The 13,235-nt window shown below is 41.5% G+C and overlaps 1 protein-coding gene across 4 annotated transcripts in view; it reads right to left on the bottom strand.

Annotated features, from left to right (window-relative positions):
• The window catches only part of anks1b (ankyrin repeat and sterile alpha motif domain containing 1B), a 278,973-nt gene that overhangs the window by 161,464 nt on the left and 104,274 nt on the right, over window positions 1-13,235 (bottom strand). For 3 of the 4 annotated variants that reach the window (XM_085387689.1, XM_085387686.1, XM_085387687.1), the window contains exons 4-6: window positions 12,252-12,404; window positions 7,915-8,058; window positions 1,230-1,305 (exon numbers count right to left, since the gene is read on the bottom strand). In XM_085387689.1, the coding sequence (XP_085243815.1) occupies window positions 1,230-1,305; window positions 7,915-8,058; window positions 12,252-12,404 (373 nt within the window). Of the gene's footprint in view, window positions 1-1,229; window positions 1,306-3,387; window positions 3,612-7,914; window positions 8,059-12,251; window positions 12,405-13,235 lie in introns of those variants that run through there. The other variant, XM_085387688.1, reaches the window with a different exon arrangement.

The following is a 13,235-nucleotide window of genomic DNA, read 5'->3' as shown; positions in this document are numbered from 1 at the left end:
GGTACCATCAGAAATGTATCAAACTGTAATAAAAGGACATTTACACCTAAGTTAGCATTTCAGGTTTTTATTTTCCCTCCTTTTTCCTCCTTATTTCTCATGTGGTTTGTACATTTATAAATGAAGTCTGTAATGTGATTAGTGCTTCAAGGAACTGTAGATGTAAAAAAAACAGCTTCCCTGGCTTTTTTATTTATCGAAAATAACAAATGTGTTTAAAAGAAAAATGTATTATAATAATAACGGCTTGTTGTTTAATGCTCTTCATGTCCCAGAGTTGTGCTAAACTTAGCTTACTGTTTAGTAGCATTCAGTTTTTATTTAGTTGTTCTTAACTTTCTATTTTTAGCCTTTTTAGCCTTTATTTGAGCGGTCAGTAAATAGCAGACCAGAAAGTAGCAGACACTCTAATGACTGGAGGCCCCGCCAAGCTCAGACGTTGCAATGCTCAGAGAAAGTACAGAAATAACCACATTTACCTACTCAACTTGAATGTCACATGATCCTTTTCTGTGATACTAAAGGTTATTTCTTTGGTCAAAAAAATGACTGATGCTTACTTGATAAAGCAGTTACACCAACAAGCCATTCTCTACGCGTAGGCATTGAGGCCCATCCTACACCTCTACAGTAAACCCACCTACCGACAGGCAATATTTTTAGCTATATCGGGTTAGAGCTCAGTGACTCTGACAAGTACAGCCCTGCTTTGATCCAGGATGTTAATAAAATCAAGGCAAAAGGAACATGGCCACCCAGAGGAAATCCTGTAGGAAACAGGAAGTGCTGAAGGAAAGTAGGTGGAGGATGGCAATGATGTCAAAAGGACAACAGTGTCCAGGCTGTTTTAGTAAAAGTACTAACTATACCCACATGACTTTGAGCTACTAGTTAAGACAGGAGCTGTTCTACCTTCGGGAATCTTTTTCAGTCATTGCATAAGATGACATAAGACAACACATCCTAATTATGCAGTTGCAGAGAAACTGGCCAAAACAATAACAAAGCTTGAAGTGAGGAAGAATTTAGCAAACAGATGTTTGGAGTTCACCTGAGGGCAAACTGACTCACAATTTAGGGAAGGAGAGGGAAAACACAACAAAACAAAATTCCAAACATCTAGCCACAGGTTGAAAAAAAAAAAAAAAAAAGAGGGAGAAACAAGGGAAACACACATATAAGGAAACACGCACAGTTTTTGTTTAGCCGGGGTATATTTATAGACCCACCTGAGTCAAGCAGAAGGCGAACAACATCCATCTTCCCAAAGAGAGCTGCCTCATGGAGGGCACTGCCATTCTCGGTCTACAAGAGACAGAGATAGCATTTGTGTATTAATATTAAGTCACTTTAACAATTCAAAGTGGAGACAAAAATAGACATCAAAACCAGAAAGCACAAGAGGCGTTAAAAAAAGAAAGGAAAGGGAACTGGGATTAAAAGGGAGCAAAAAGGCAATATTTTGATTTGATACAATCTTTTTTTTCCCCCCCTCGCTGGCAGTTAAATGAAAGAGATTCAGAGAGATTAAAACAAGTTACATTCCCTCGCCTCCAAACAGTGCGAGGCCACAGCGATTTCAAACCATTACACAAGCAGCAGGCGCCTGTGTGGAAACGTCCCACTTTCACCTCACCCTACGCTGGCCCGTATCAGCCTCCAGTCCAACTAATAGAGATATTACAGATATGATGCAACACACTGAAACCAGCACGGGGATGGTGCCAGTAAGTGTCTCATCCCGTATCAGCAGTGATGAGAGAGACGATTATTCTGACAAGGATACATTTAAAAAGTGCAACAACATAAAGAACAGCTGTTTAATCACACAGCCTGAGGGTGAACAGGACCAAAATAGCTAGACTTAAAGGTGTAGAATTTTTATGTTACAGCATCCTTTGCTGATGCTAATGACTGATATCCTAGGATGTGGAAACACACACATTGGAATGTTTTCCATACCAGCGGGCAGAGTAAGCAGAGTAAGCAGCTTAAGAACAAACAACCTCCAAACAGTTCCATCGAGCACTTAAAGCCTCCTCCACTAATGCTCCACCCCATAGCCAACAAGACCCAATATTCACTATCAACATGCCAGACACTAGAGTACATCCACACAGGGTCTTTTTATAACAGATTCCCTTCCTGACAAAACCCAACAGATTTTTTTATTTAACTAAAGTCAAATCTATTTTAAATAACCTAAAGTTAAAATTTATTGGAGGGCCAGTACTGGGCCGATATTATTGGCCAATATTTGGTACTTGTTAATATATCAGTAATGGCATTTATTAAGGCACTCTGCTGTTGCAAACACACGTACAGTACAACTAGCTCCATCCTCCATGCTTCTCATGAAAAAGCGACAAATTGTCAGTGCTTGGGAGGAAGCGAAGCGTGGCTATATGTGGACAAGTTTTACATTTGATACCAAGGAAAACAGGATGCTTTGTAAACCACGTTGAGTAACTCTCAAGGGTAATAAAACAACAACCTTTTACACTTTATTCTACTATAATCTTATAATATTTAGTCTAAATTCTAACTAAAACGAAATAACTTTTTAGTCAAAGGACTATGACTAAAAAGTCAGATCTATAAATTGTCCTAAAAAGGTCCTATGTTGGTCGGACTCTACCAAATAGCGCGCAGTGAATTTGTCCACTGTATTTCTGCTTCAGTCAATTGTTTCCATACAATCAGAATAATTAGCAAAAATAAGCTACAAAAATAGATCAGGTCAATAGGTAGGGATGCTATTACTATGTTAATCATCATTCAGCTACTTGAGACTCACGTCCTGCAGTCCAGTTGACTCATTCTGCACTTGAGATGAGCAGCAAGCTGGAGGGCCACTCCAACCAGAACCAACAGGAGGTAATGAACTGCTACTGCTATGCCTACCTCAGCAAGGACTATTAGGTGCAGCTGGGAAGACTTATACACACACACACACACCCCGCTAATAAAGCCAAAAACACAACGTGTATATATATAAGGGAAACGCTGTAACTAGTTTTACTTTGATGAAGTTACTGCTATATAGCTTAACAGGACATCATGATCCTGAAGGTCTTTCTGGAACATTAAACATACTAATCTGTGCATGTTGCTGGAAGCAATAGAGCCCATCGAGGATACTAAGGACTTCAACATACACAAAGACACGTGTTTCACACTAGCAAGCCACACACACACACACATGCTGAACACGTTGCATCCTTCATAGCTGGCTTCCTGACAACACAGATGAAACCCTGGACTGAATAGAAGTCCCAGCCGTAATGAAGACAAATTATCTGGACGACAGCCGACACTGCCAGGAAATTCTGCTCGACGCAACACTACACCACATCAGTGTGATCGTCTTCTGCAGGAATACTCAACTTTTTCTGTTTCCCCTGACACAAAGGTGTTATCGCCACAGAGAAGGGATTGATGGCAAAATGAAGCTATAACGCCATATGCGACAGCTCCTCTGTCTTTTGAAAGTTAAAAAGGTCAAAGGCCCAGATCCCTCGGAAAAATCCCGCAGGTGTGAATCCAAAGTGGAAACAGACGAAATGTCAAATTTGTAGCGCCTGCGAGTTTATCACAATGTGGATGTCTCCCCTGCAAAACAAAATCTCTGCTGCCCTCATGCATGAAAGCGGAGGTTGTATCTCAGGAAGAGATCCACCCCCTATTCTAGTACACACATCTTGCCCTCCTGAACCTCCTTTACCACTTCCTGTCCTGTTTCCCATAGCGATTATGCAGTGATGTCATGAGGAATCAAGGAAGGCAGTTCTTACTCCGAGTTTCCTGGAATTGAAAGGCAGATGAATCGGTTTAACGACAGCACGCAGAAATGTAGCACTCACTGCTCATGATGGGACGACGAGGTAAATGTCTGAATGTGAATGCTCACATCATCCCTCTTACTTATGCTTGACAAAAAAATAGGACTCTATATTAATCAAAACAGCTGCACTGCAGGCAATAATGACCTAAAGCATATTTTTGTGCAAGACAGTGTTGGAAATAGCAGTCAGCTGTGTTTGTGAACAAAGATGTGTGTATCTATACTAAACTTTTGCCCTGTGTTGGCTATAGGTCACTCAGTGGCACGTTCCTCCATACTGCAGGGATTTCCCCTCATTATTATGGGAACAGACAGAGGATGAAAGAGTGTGTGAGAGCAAGAGAAAAAGAGAGGAGAAAAGAGAGAAAGTGCGCTGCATGTATAAATTATTCATCCTCGCTCACACAGACCTATATGGCATGACTCCAATTACTGACCTGTACACACACACTCTCTCTTTTACACACACACACACACACACACACACACACACACACACACACACACACACACACACACACACACACACACACACACACACACACACACACACAATTTGCTTTCCATTCTTGGAATGCCATCTGTGAGTCACCCACAGCATCCACTCTGCACCGTCAACATTATAGTACAGTTCTGACAGTGCGGCCTTGCAGAAAATACAGAGAGAAAGAACGAGCGAGGCAAGAGGAGGGGAAATGGAGAAGAGCGGAAAGCAGGTGGGGAAAAGAGGACAACTCGACACTCGCTGTGTTTCTCACCTAAGTGGCATTAAAAAAGCCTTTGCTCTTCAGGGAAGCCATTAAGTCTGCTTGTTTACCTGATGTTATTGCAACTGAACATCAAATGCAAACAGTCACATGGGGCTTTTACAAAAGCAAAAACTGTATATTAAAGGGAGTAAGGTCCGAAAAGTGTAGCCAATGCTGTGGAATCATTATTGCTATATCCATCTTTTACGTGCAGTCTATGAGTAAAACCAGGAGAGTCCAATTACCGTGCAACACGGAGATTAAATGAAAACCCAATTCAACAGAAATGCCTACCATTACAGTCGAGCAGTGTTTGACCCGTTCCAGGTCAGGTGACATGTGTAGGCTCACTCTAATTGACTATCAAGTTTAACCAACCAAAGAGCCAATTTTACTCGCCAAGTGTGCAACAGCTACTCTCATCCAACGTATGATAATGATAGCTAATAGAGCAAAAGAGAACTCGATGCCTCTATGCATTATTTTCAGCAACAGACACGAGCGGAGCAAAAGTCAAGGGTAAACTAAGGAGACGATTTGAGATATCAGACTTGCAGCGCTCTTGATCAGTAGGTAGAGAGGAAAAGTAAGAAAAGGGGAGAGCGGAGGATTTGCAGACGTGTGAAGAGAGATGAGGCAAATCAAAGGCGTGTAGTGTTCATCTGCTCTAGACACATGGAGCCTCAGGCCAAATCCCTGCAGAGAAACACAGCCCTGCTCTTCAGATCTGAGCAGGCATGCACACATTCGGGCATAAACAGACACCGCATCGTGTAACAAGGACAGAAGGCAGAGAAGATAGGTGCAGTGCCACTGAGTCATGCATATCCTCACTGTGAGAGCCTCACAGTGATTCTCATATCCAAGAGGTCAAACTGTTTTCATCCTTCCAGATATGGAATCCACACAGACACACATCCACGTCCGTGCCCATCAAATTCTTCTTTGCTACACATTCTAATGGACGCTGTCACAGTACGGCAAAAAAGCTCATATTTGTCTTGTAGTCGCAGACCCTCCTCCATCCACATGCTATTTATACTGTATATAAACTGTACTTTACACAGCCAAAAAAAAAAAAAAAGGGAGAACGTAGCATCTGTTACACCATATGTCTCAGCAGTGAATGATAATAGAGTCAAATCAGATTTTGGCACCAGCAGAAGTTAACTTCTAGAGTCTCTCAGATCCACATAGCAACAGCTACACGTTTTAGATCCATAAAAGCTTCTGGGGCACTGAAGGAAATTTCCTATAAAGGCTTTGAAGGATTGTTTTGTCGCATATGTGTACAAACTCTGATCGATCCCTGTTTCTATAGCTTCTAAGCAGAAATGTCCCTTGATTAAGAATCAGCAGCTTTAGGGGGCTTTAGATTCTGACTGAGCTCTGAAACTCCTGGAGCTGCTTTTCGGCTTCGATTCTTCAATCCAACAAAACCAACTCCAGTAAAGAAGCGTGAAACAACAACGTCCAACACTGTAAAACAGAATTTTGAGCCTTTTTAAATAAAAACTTTCAGTTTTATTGTTGCAATTATTTAGTAAATCAGCATTTCTTTTTCATGTATAGATGTATTATTGAAATTGTGCATTTCTTTCTTATTTTAAGACACCTCAGGGATTAAATGTGTAGTTACTGATACTGACAGAAAAGTGGCATTTCACTAGTACAGCCTACGTAAAATCAAAGTGGGCTCTATATGCCATTTAATGTAAAATGAATTTCACATAGCTGTTTAGACCTCTGTCTTGTTTAAAAGCTCGTACCTGGACATTGTTTGCAGTGAAGTAATATTTCTGGTGAAAATGTTCAATTAAAAAAAAGTTAATTTGTTTAATAAAATATAGAAATACAAAATATGGACTTAAAAGTGGCTAATCCCAGTAAATTATATCCATACAGTGTCTGACGTTTATCTCCGATCAGGTGATATTGGCAGCAGAATAAGCATCAGTACTCCTCCTCAGGCATCCAAAGACCTCCATGCCATTTAAGATACAGCGCATGCAGTAAGTTCTGGGTCTACCCTGGGGTCTCTTAACAGCTGGCCACACCTGGAAAGACTCCAAAAGGTACTCAAGAGGCCTCCTGAGCTGCTGCCCGAACCACCTCAGCTGGCTCCTTTCCATACAAAAGAGCAACTCCTGGTTAGTGTAATCTCTGCCAAAAATCTCATAAGCCTTGTTCTAAACTACAAATTGTAAAAGGGAAATGAACTTTAGCTGCAAAGTATGCGTAATCTCATTCTTAATGCTGACTTTGCAGGACTTCAGAACAAATACAACTGTTTACCAGCTGTTTTAATGAATAATGAATTTAACCTGGTTCTAAACTACACAACTTCTGTCACAATGGCTTGCACATTAGACACCAAAACCCCCAAGCCAGCATATAATGAGTGATGACCTTATAACAAGCTGTGAGATGTGAAAAGTATCTATAGTTGGTCAGCAGGTAGCTGCAGCAGTTAGCACTGTTGCCACATGAGAACAGCTGACAGCTGGGACAGGCTCTTGGATAAGTAGTTAAGATGCATGGATCTATAGTTGGACAATGAATGAACAAACAATCACAAGCGGTTTTATATTTTGAAATAATAGCGCCATTATTGGTACACATTGATGATCTGTCCAGATAAAAAACGAATAAGCCCACTAAGCCAATGATCAGCTGTGATGTTCTTCTGTGCCGGGTCAAAATAAAGCTTGTGGTGTGAGCAATCCAGTAATAAGTCCAAAGAGAACCGTTAACACAGTAAAGGGCTATATTTCTACATTTAAGACAAGTGATCAAAGTCAAACAGTTCAGCTTTTCTCCAGAGAAAGACAACAGTGCTCAAGAAATCAGCAAAGCGTGGCTGCATTTTGACAAGACTTCACAAAAGCAAATGGTCCAGAAAGGGTCGGGACTAAGTTGTATTTGAATCGCCCAGACAATTCAGAATACACAAAAAGACAAAATATAAAGGTGAGAAGAGCGGAGAGGTCCAAACATCGCATCAGAAACCGAGCAGTAATGAAGCTCCACATATTGTAACCGACACCGCGTTTCCCTTTCCTCTAATGAAAATATAAAGAGGTGTGTAAAAGGAGGGCCCTCTCTGGAACACCCTGTCCTCTTTCTTCTTCTTTCTTTCTCTCTTACAGTCTGTTCTCCCAATTAATTATACATCCTTCCCCACCACCAAACCATAGGACCCATGTAACACATAAATATACATACAGTATATGCTCTCTGATCAGATGAAGGAAGCACATAGATTCAAAAGAAGAATTCGGGAGATTAAGTTTAAAAAGGAATGTGGTGGTGCCTTCTTACCACGCAGTTTACGTCCATGCCGGCCTCAAGCAGAGTCTGGATGGTGCTGTGGTGTCCGTTGCGGGCAGCCAGGTGAAGCGGAGTGTGTAGCCGAGTGTGACTGGTCATGAGATTGGGGTGGGCACTCACCAACATGCGCACCACCTGCCCACAAAAAACACAGCCACACGTTAATGACAAAAACAGCAAACATATAAAAACTAGGCCACTTGTCACCTTCTTACACCTGCTAAAAGCTCAATTGCACCAAACACGAATTTCAAAGCGAAGGTCAAAGGAAGGCCTTGCTTCATTTTGTAGCCATGTTAGCAGGATTAAAATCCAGAGCAGCCACCTTGGACCTTTTATTAATAAATAAAGCAATTATATTATTTGTCATCCAGAATTAGCGCACATCAGGCTTGTGTGGTTGGGTGTGGTCATTTAAAACAAGGCTTTGCATATCACAGCACATACAGGTCTTTTCTCTGTAAACCCTACAGATGATTGAGTGGGAAAATCGCAGTAGATCACTAGTTTGTGAAATATTAATAGACCCAGTCTGCAGAAACACTCATGCCCCATCCAATCATGCACCTTGGTTTCACATCATCCACTCGTCATTGGATCATCAACTGGAGAGGATGCTTGACGATGAGTTAGTGATGCTGTCCAGAACAAGCCTATGACTTAAAGTGTGATAATACTTTCCAAAAGGTTGATTCTGTTCATCTGGACGTAGCGTTTTGTGGGAGAAACGTTTCGTCACTCATCCAAGTGACTTCTTCAGTCTCAGCTGACTGCAGGTTTCCCCAACCTTATAAACAGTACATTTGCATAATGACTGAAACCAGCCCACTGAAGGAACAATGGGCTGGGAGGTCAGTTCCTTAATCTTAATTATGCAAATTCTCATGACCATTGATCAACAACCACTGACCAAAACCCACTGATCAAAGACCACTGATCAATGGTCATGAGTACCATTCACAGAGAGTTGGGGAATGGCTGCAATCACAGCATTGTAAGATGGTGAAAGATGTACCCTTAGGCCCCCTCCTCGATTCAGAGATGGTCTTTCCCTTTTCACGTAAATGGCCTCCTTGACTCTGCTCTCAAACCAGCGTTCCTCCCTGTCCAGGTTGTGTACATCCTCATGCTTGAAAGAGTGTCCACTGGCCTGTAGGTGTAAATAGACTGCAGAGTCCTGGCCTGACGAGGCTCTTCTGCGTTGTGCCATCCGCTTCGCCAGAGGTTGTTTGGTTTCCCCGATGTATACATCTTATCAATCCTCCTGGCACTTAACAGCGTACACCAGGGGTAGGCAACTCCAGGCCTCGAGTGCCGGTGTCCTGGAGGTTTTAGATGTGTCCATGATCCATCACAGCTGATTTAAAGGGCTAAATGACTCCTCAGCATTTCTTGAAGTTCTCCAGAGGCCTGGTAATGAACTAATCATTTGATTCAGGTGTGTTGACCTAGGCTGGGATCTAAAACCTGCAGGACACCGGCACTCGAGGCCTGGGAGTTGCCTACCCCTGGCGTACACTATGTTACTCTGTTTGTGTCGGGGGACCCGATCCTTGAGGTGGACCAGTTTTTGGCGCAGCGTGTTTTGGGGTTTAAAAGCCACAGAGACCCGGTGTTTAGAAAAAATGCGTCTCAACTGCTCCGATACTCCTGACACATATGGGATCACTACAGGTTTTCGCTTGGGCAGCGGTTGTCCTTCTCTCCTGGATCGGCTGGAGCTTTCTTTAGGTGTCTTTCCAGCTTTGACAAAAGTCCAGCTGGGATAACCACATTTACTCAGGGCCTTCTTGATGTGCTGTTCTTCTGCCTCCCTGGCCGCTGTGTCAGTGGGGATGGTGTTCGCTCTGTATTGTAGCGTCCTGATGACACCCAGTTTGTGCTCCAGTGGATGATGAGAGTCAAACGTTAAATACTGATCCATATGCGTAGGTTTACGGTACACGTCAGCTTTTAGTGGTTGTTGATCAATGGTCATGAGAATTTGCATAATTAAGATTAAGGAACGGACCTCCCAGCCCATTGTTCCTTCAGTGGGCTGGTTTCAGTCATTATGCAAATGTACTGTTTATAAGGTTGGGGAAACCTGCAGTCAGCTGAGACAGAAGAAGTCACTTGGATGAGTGACGAAACGTTTCTCCCACAAAACGCTACGTCCAGATGAACAGAATCAACTTTTTGGAGATTTACTTTCGTGGATGATTGAGAATGCATCAAGATGTAATAATACTTGTACTTTGGATTGCTTTACAAGTTTCTTCCTTAAAACAAGGCACAAATTTAAAATGTCCTATTAGTTGTTTAAACCTGCTACCAGCAGCTGTCATTTTACAGGACAAAATCAACAGTCCAGAAATGAGAAGTCTGCTTTAGTATCACCAAACTTTCTGTAAAATTTCTTTGCAAAATTCAAAATCATAAATTCAAGCTTGCAGTTCCTGATCTGCTTGACTAAGTGGGACGCTAAGTAAACACTGAAGATGGATTATCAGCAGGTATTTTTACCTTTTTCAACCAATCGTGAAAGAAAATATCCTTTAAAACTCCTGTCAAAAACGCCAATATATCTGTGGTAAGAGGCTTCTGTGCTTTTAACTGATAGTGAATGTTGTTTAATAACTCAGCTCGCCAACAGGCGGTTCTCTCGAAAGCTTCCTCCCTTTAATGTGCATCTTTGCGAGCGCGTGTGCGTGCACGTGTCGTAAACTTTTGCCCTGTGTTAGTTACATCTCCATGCAGCAGGAGCTTCCACCACAGGGATTTCCCTTCATTATTATGCAGAGAAAGGAGAGGAGAGAGAACTACCGTGTTGCCTTTATAAATTATTCATTCACTCAGACAAACCTGTATGGCTTGACTGCAATTACTCACCACCTTAGCAGAAAAAATTTGTGATTGCATTTGAACATCAGCAGGCACACGCCTCTGTGTGGGATTGCGCTCGCATGTGCACGCTTTTTGTCACATTTTTGTTACACTTCTTTGTGTCTGCCTTTCTGTGGAGTAAAGGCAGTATTTGAGGGTTTTTTCCCCCAACACATATTTATCAGTTAAACTGAATTAGCAGTAGAGGTATGGAAGGTCTGATTCCTTTGCCCTGTTAATTCTTCACCTGCTGCTTCACTTTACCGGCCAGTGAGGAGCTTGGACAGGATACACAGTGCACGAACAGGTTAAAATACGGTAAATCATCCACATACCAGCCTCCTAACCAGTAATCAACAAAAACATGACCTAGACTGAGAAACCAGTGTGTATCTTTGGGGGAGAGGATGCTCTTCAAAAATCTTTACAAGAACAAATACCTGCATTTAACCGCGCTTTCTTTTAATTACTATCTCTGCTGCCTTTTGAGCAAAGTACTCTGTAAATAAAACGCAGCTAATTTATTCTTCACCCCAAATTGCAGAGGATTTGTGCCTCCTGTCAGCTACATTAAAAGCTCAGCTAATTATATTTTTTTACCCATTTTGTCACTTTGAATTTTTTTTATTTTATTAATGTCGTTGGAGTTTCAATTCAATTTTAATTGCAAATTAAACTGATTAGGGAGCAGATGTTTGTATCACATTCTTATGCATGGAGTGCCACCTATGTCCTCTATATCGAGAGGCTTTTATGGAAATTAAAGCTTCTCCAATGTAGAAAAGGTCAAAACCTAAACAGGTTGAGGTATGTTTTTATATCTGTTTTGACTTCAAGGCGTTGCATGCTCATTATTCAGGAGAAGATGCATCCGTTAAGTAAATATTAAAGTGCTGGGAAATCAAGGTGATGACGTTTTAACCATTTATGTCTATATTTTATAGACGCACCTATATACACACATATATGTGTATACACACACATATATGTGTATACACACACACACACACACACACACACACACACACACACATATATACATATATACAATTATTGCCTTCAGAACTGCAGTAACTCTTCAACGTAGAGATTCAACACGGTGAAGGAAACATTCCTTACCTCTGACATCAACAAGACATTTTAACCCAGAACTGCTGTTCACTAGATATTTTCTCCTTTCCTACTCTGGAGGGGGGTTGTGTTGGAAAATCCCAGCCGATCAGCAGTTTCTGAAATACTCAGGCCAGCCCATCAGGCACCAACAACCATGTCACATTCAAAGACTTTAAAATCATTTCTGATGTTCAGTTTGAACTTCAGCAGGTCGTCTTGCTACGTGGCTAAATGCACTGAGTTGACTTATTGGCTCAAACTAAAACTAAAAGATTCAAAGCAGTGCTTCCCTTCTCGTTTTTCTTAGCGTCAAGTAATGATGTTTTCATTGATCAGATATTCTCACAGACCTGCAGTCGACCGTACAGTGCTGCCAAGTCTAGAGGACTCTCCTGTCGGCTGTTTCTCATGGTGGGGTCAGTCAGCTCCTGCAGCAGTACTGAAACCACCTCAGAGTGTCCATACTGGGCTGCACAGTGGAGTGCAGTTTCCTTCTCGTGGTTCTGTGGAAGAACACGAAAAAAATGGATATTGAAAAGAGTGAAGTTGAGGGAAGGTGGGGGGTAGTGAACTTAGGAATTATTGGAATAATAAAGAGTCAGAGACACGAAGTGAAGTGAGCCACAGAAACATGGCGAGATCCAGGGAAGTGATGAGAAAGGTGATGAAATTTTGAGAGAGATAAGGTTAGGAAAATGGAATGTAAGTTTGATTGCAATATAAGATATAAGAAGGTGGTGATTTATAAGTAGGGCACATGTGGGTGAAACGATTGAGATATAAGGGAAGAGAGGAAGGAGGAGCAGTTAGCTTTATTTATTGCCCCAGTGATATGGGGCATACATACAGTGATATGGGGAAGCTACATTTCACTGCAGAGATTTCTGCTACACATATGAAACACATATCTCAAGTACTATATCATTCTGCATGTACAAATTCTAAAAGGCTATCGGGATTGAGAGACCTGCTAGGAGAAATCTATGGTGTCCTGTCTGTGTAACAGAAGCAACGGTAACTCACTGTGCCTTTCAATGATTAAACGCATTATACGCTATTATGTACTTGGATGTTTTTAGCTTTATATCACCTCACTGCCAATTAATCAAGCTCCACTGTTAATACACATTTTAAAAATCCTTAATGCATCACATTTCTCACCTCAAAACATTTACTTCTGTAAAATAATTTCTCAAAATGTTCCCTCAGTTAATTACACTTTGCCTCATCATGTATTTTGGCTATCAAATGTGATCTGATTAAAGTAGATGCAAATATGAAGGTAAGTGTTTTAAAAAGCATCTGGATTTGATTTGGATATGAAATAACTAAAA

Source organism: Rhamphochromis longiceps, linkage group LG17 (assembly GCF_057381845.1).
Source record: "Rhamphochromis longiceps isolate RC_006_pf linkage group LG17, R_longiceps_female_GT1.1, whole genome shotgun sequence".
NCBI classification, from domain to species: domain Eukaryota; kingdom Metazoa; phylum Chordata; class Actinopteri; order Cichliformes; family Cichlidae; genus Rhamphochromis; species Rhamphochromis longiceps.
The sequence above is the reverse complement of the archived record's forward strand: the minus strand, read 5'-3'. Positions and strand labels throughout refer to the sequence as shown.